The 6000-nt window shown below is 39.8% G+C and overlaps 1 protein-coding gene across 1 annotated transcript in view; it reads right to left on the bottom strand.

Annotated features, from left to right (window-relative positions):
• The window catches only part of LOC146628845 (transmembrane protein 132C), a 139567-nt gene extending 135302 nt beyond the window's left edge, over nucleotides 1-4265 (bottom strand). Inside the window, exon 1 of the mRNA XM_085357085.1 lies at nucleotides 4151-4265. Coding sequence (XP_085213211.1) covers nucleotides 4151-4265 — 115 coding nt within the window. The remainder of the gene's footprint in view (nucleotides 1-4150) is intronic.
• Between the last annotated feature and the right edge of the window lie 1735 nt (nucleotides 4266-6000).

Raw genomic sequence — 6000 nt, forward strand, 5'->3', positions numbered from 1 at the left:
ATATACACACAATTTTAACAGCTTTACATTACAGAATAAACCGAAAAAAAATCTTACTGTGTTTTATTTAACCTTTGGTAGTGTCTATATTGGTACCTAACATTCTGTTTATTTTAGCCTTTTGTGTACAGCACTTTGTGACTGGCTGTCTATGAAAAGCGCTTAATAAACAAACTTCATTTACATATCAGTTAAATGAAGATCAGTTGCAATACATTGTTAAATATGCTTCATGTGCTATGACTTATGATACATTTAAAGGAATAACTGGGGCAGAGATTATCATAAGAACATCCAGGTGACTATTATGAACTAAAGACTGGGATGGGATAGGTGTTTATTGATGTCAGCAATTAAAGTCAAACCACAGCTTCAGTAGTCTTTTGTACTGTGAAACTATTATTAGGCAATAGAAAAAGATAAAATCACTGCAACTCTTATTGTAATGTCTTAAGTACAGAAATAAAGTTATACTTTGTCATCGGTCAGTCATAGTACAGAATAGAGCACGGGTGATATGACCAAAAATATTATACATTTGAAAATTTGCGATAACGATATAACTGACGATATAATTGATGCTAGACAAAATACTTTACAACTCCCCGACTTTATTAGTGCAAAAAAACAAACATCAATGTATTTTCACTTAAACAAGCAGCTGTTTTTTATGTGCATTAACGTTATATAAAAATTTTACAGTGCAAATGCAAATTCCTTGCTGACAGTTTAACCAAGAGGCATTTCCAGTGGAAATTGGCCGACATATCCTCAGCACAACCATGTATAATATCCAAAAACTTAAAAAGAGGTTATACAGACACACAGTACAGTAATATTATGTTGAAGCACAGTACGTATCACTCCATGAGGCTCCTGCCTACGGTAGCCGTATTGCTCCGACAATCCATCAAGCGGTGTGGCTTCGTAGCTTAGAAAAGTCGCACTAAAACATTTGACAGATTTTCGAGCGCCGTGTACCACATAAAATCACTTCGAGGTCAGTAAACACAACCAGAATTCATACATAAGGCACACAGGTTTATGAGGGGCACTGTCGATTTTCAGAAAAATCAAAGGATTGATTTTAAGTGTGCCGCATTTTCCAAAAAACATGGTAATAACGACAGCTCGCTAGCATGCTCTACCAAAAATAGTGCTTTGTTGTGTATCTGATGGACGAAAGCTAAACCAGTTCCACACCACTGAAGTTGCAGCATTTTTACAAACCAGTTCTGGTTCATCCGTTTCATTAATCTCACTAATCTCAACACTGCATAAGGTCATTGGTCCCTTGGTTTGATGAGCGAATGACGTGAGAAAACTTTGCAAGATCAATGTCCAGAAAGCACTTTTTTCAATGAAGAGTGCTATTCTGAGAGTAAAGATAAAGCATTGGTGCTTAAATTTAAGAAAACAAAGATGTCTCCTGAACACGGAACAGCTGTCTGTTCCAAGAAATACTCTGACAAGTTTTATTTATACTTTAGAAAGGTAGAATAGTGGAGGATGGCAGTCTGTTATTTTGTCTTCTTCAATACAAGTGTCACTGTTTTCATGTTCTCGCTCAAGCAGAAAGACAACTGCACTTGGCCTTCCATGATACCGGGTTACAGAAATTCAGGTGAAAAGAGCTGAGATATACAACTGTTCTGCTTGAGTGTTTGTGATTAAGTATAAGAAATGTGGGCCGTCAAGTGACTCTAAAAAACTGAATTTCAGGCAAAGATAAAAACAACAATAGAAAAAAAAGCAACATATTTCGTAATATAACTACTGCAGAAGCAATTTTACAGCTCAAGGATCTTTCCTTTTGTAGGGGGGATTTAAACATGATTTGGACAGTTATTAGGAGGTGTTTGCAACAATATCAGATGTGCTCTTTGTGTAACAGTTGGTGTGAAGATTTGTGTAGCTCAAAGTGGAATATCCTACAATTAGACTGTGTACAAAGATGTACAAAGTTCAGTTATATTCAATTCTATTTCATTGCATTTATGTAGCAATAATAAAGATATACATAATGCAAATACACTGTGATATTTTAAACAATAGTATAGAAAGATCTATTCAGGGTTCAGGGAGTCTGATGACTTTCTCAATCGGTTGGGGTGAAGAGAGATAAGACAGATATGGTTATAAGGACGATCTGATTTCCTCGTGTCAGCATTGTTCCCAGTCGCAAAGGAATGACGTCACAAGAAGGTGATTGGTCACTTGCAATGTTGAACCTGGAACAACATTAATTATGATGATGTGGGAACAATGCTGACACGAGGAAATCAGATCGTCCATGGTTATAATGCCTGTGTGTATTTGTGTGTGTGGCAGCATGCATGTGCTGCTTTTTGCTGTTTTTGTGTGTCAGAGTTCATGTTTATATCCCTGTTTATGTGCGCCAGTGAGTGAGTGAGTGCGACTGTCTGACCATGAACGCACTTGGATTACCTTACTGCAGGGGTCGGCTACGTTTCTGATGATGAGTGCCATCTAAAATTTCCTCAGAATTCAATGTGCCATATGACCGCATAGCAATAAATTTAATAACGCTCTATATTAACAGTTACACACTATATAGAACAACTTTATAGAATTATATTTGTTCGTAGATGTTGGCAACTATCAGCGAATAGTTATCAGCTATTTTGAAACAAAAAAAGACACTTTTTATCCATAAGAAGAACAGCAAATGAACTGTACAACGGAAAATGCAAATGCTATTTATAGTCTCCTCACAACAATGATAAGAAAAATAAACTGGGCCAATATGGCATGTTTGTTAATACAGGGATACACAAGTTAATGTGATCTCTGGTCTCCCACTCAGAGACACAGGTCTCCGAGTGTCCAGCATTCAGGCGGCTACCTGAGGACACTCTTCATGTGAGAGAAAATCTGCTCACACAGACATGTAGAGCCAAATACTGTCAATTAGGCCTCTGCAATGTTCTGAAGACATTGCAGAGACATCACGATATCATGACCAGCAGCTTTACAGCTGTGGCTCCAGCAAACATCAGCTGATACTAGAAATTAATATTAAATAAATTCTAACAACAGCTGATCAAGCTTAAACGTGCTGCTGTTGTTTAGCGCGACATCTGCTGGTTTCCTCTTTCTGGCGCAAAGTGGGCGATAAACAAACAAGAGAGAAAAGCCGATCAGCTGATCATTGATCAGTTTCATGATTGAAGTAGAAACAGGAGAGGGAGGGGAGCGAATGAGAGAAGAAGAGGCAGCTGTGCAGAATAACTCCAGCTTTGTGTCTTTTTTCATCCTAGCTGAAGTACAGGACAAACTGTTCCTTTTCAGCTCAATACGAAAAGCATAATATTTTCTCTGGATACGAGACGATTCCGTTTTTTTACGGGACGGTTGGCAACTCTACTAACAAACCTTATGAATAAAATAAAGTTCACTATTCACTAGTAACATCATAGCACCCACCCAGCTGTATAGAAACTCCGTCATGCTAGCTAGTACGCAGTACGAGTTATTCTAACTGACTGTAAAAAGTCAGCACAACGAAAATAAACTCCACCTAAACTTGGTTTATATCTGAGCCAGACAAACTGCAGGTCATAACTTCTTACCTGAAGTTCAGTTCACCTGACACTCGGACCGGCGGCCGTCTCGGGTCTCTCCTCCCCCTGCCTTCCCTTTCCCTAATCCACCTGCTGGCCTCTGTGGCAGCTCCGCCATAGCCACCACCAAACAACTGAGTTATTTTTACCACCTTTCGTTGTTTATACCGTTACAAAAAAAAATAAAAAATCATCGGCCCATAAAAACGAAAAATCACCATTGGCCCACCGGGCAGATGCCCGATGGCCAGTCCAGCTTTTGGTCGTGCCATCAGTTAACCCTTCACGTGCCAGCTGTGGCACGCGTGCCCAGGGTTGCCGACCCCTGCCTTACTGTCATATAGCCTCAGGCAAGCAGTGTCAACAGATACTTGGAATTAGAGCCAGTATGTACCCCACTGGTCAAACTCCAGATGATCAGAAGGTAAGCCTCTAAAGGCCTAACTATAATATCTGTCTAGCCCAGATGTATTTTTTTGAGAGTTAAGGAATGTGTGTAGTGCGGTGCCTCTGGCAGAGATACAGTGGACTGTGTTGATCAGTGGCACTGGATGAGAGTTGTGTGCCTCTGACAGCAGTGAGGTGGTAAACAGCGTGGAACAGAGGAGCCTGGTAGCCCATGGCCCCGAGGAAGTCCACTGCACGCTCCAGCAGGAGCCGAGGGAGAGAACAGACAGTCATTTCGCGGCTGCTCAGAAATTCTGAAATGAGATGAACTCAGAGGTCTCTCCCTGCCGCAAGAAATGCTCACGGCATGCATTTCTTTATCCATATCCTCCCCCAAAGTGCCACGGAGAATTTTGAGTCTTTGAGTGAGCTTAGTGGTTAAGGGAATAAGCAGAAAATGGAAATAAAGATGCCAAGAGAAAGGCTGTCTATCATTTTCACTCAATGCTCAGACCTAGTTTTATTTGTCAGCTCCATCCTTCTCTTGCCAGATTTTGTGACTAACAGAAGCTGTGAAAGGTTTAGTCAGATAATTACCTCACAACCGCCTTAGGTTTTTGCTGAGAAAAAGCTTTTTAGAAAGTTTCTTCATTTTTTTATAGCCAGTCGTAAACTAAAAATCTGCGCATCATAAAATGTCTTTACATCACTATGGTTCTCTTTAAAAAAAGCTGTCCCTCTTTGGTAGCACTCATGGATGAAATACAGAGGCCCAAGGTCACCCGCTCTATGGGCACACAGAATAAATGTAAAATAAATCAAAAGTAAGTGATTGAAAATCTGTTATTTCATCTTCTTCCAGATGGCAAAACTATGAGAAAGTTATATTTTATTTGCCCCCTGCAGTCATTTCACACGCACGAAAAGGAGAACTCTGTGGGTCCTCCATAATAACAGGTTGTGGGAAACTACAGGAGGCATATGTGGCGAGAGAATTTTCAGTTAGAAAAAGTGAAACACTCTTGACTTGAATTTGTTTTGAAAAAGTTGAAAAGTCTTATGGTATAGAGAGGACAACTATAACTTATCATGCTGCACTTTCAATTAAATCTATCCCCCTGCTGAGGATAAAGAGCATGTGCATGAATGAATGAGGGTCTTGTGCTCATCTTATGCTCACATTATCCATTCATCCATCCATTCGCATCCGTCCACCCATTCTTTTCTGCCTATCCAATTAATGGACGCAGGGTGGCTAGAGCCTATCCCAGCTTGCTCACAACACATGCATCTAAAATGTCTCATTACAAGCTTAAAAATATGAAGCTTCAATTCAGAAAAAGGATCAAAGTAACCTCTGACAGCCTTACTGTTTGCATGAGCATTATGTCTGTCCCAAGGACAGAGAGACTACACACAAAGTGTTTCTTCAAAGAATTTAGCCATAAATTTTGCTTTCATTTTTGCATTTTTAAACAATTTATTTATTTGTGTATTGCATTCTTGTGGTATACTTTTCAACAAGGACTTATACTGTACTATTTTTTGATCAGTTGAGGGCTACATTACAAAAGTTTATTATGATATATATTTTTTCTTTCTAGGGCAGTATAGTGCCGCAGTGGCTAGCACAGTCCAAAGATATGACGTTAGTGGTAATAGCTGATTCTAAATTGGCCGCAGGTGTTAATGAGAGTGTGAATTGTCCTATGTTTTCTCTCTGTATTAGCCCTGCAACAGACTGGTGATCTGTCCAGCCTCTTGCCCCATGACAGCTAGGATAGGCTCCTGCAGCCCTGAATTGGATAAATGGAGGAAGATGGATGTATATATATAACAAGATATCAGTTTCTGTGGCACCCCGATTGTCTCAGCTTGACCAACCTTATAAAAATTCGCTCCACTGTTGAGCAGGAGTGGGTGTTCCTCAACAGCTAGACATACATGGTTGGTTAAGGTTAGAGGTAGAACGCCCACTTGTGTTATGCAGCAACTCTTTACTCCATTACTCTTTGGACTTTGTTTGGAC

This window comes from Diplotaxodon limnothrissa, linkage group LG7 (genome assembly GCF_057381915.1).
Source record: "Diplotaxodon limnothrissa isolate DT_005_m linkage group LG7, D_limnothrissa_male_GT1.1, whole genome shotgun sequence".
Lineage (NCBI taxonomy): Eukaryota > Metazoa > Chordata > Actinopteri > Cichliformes > Cichlidae > Diplotaxodon > Diplotaxodon limnothrissa.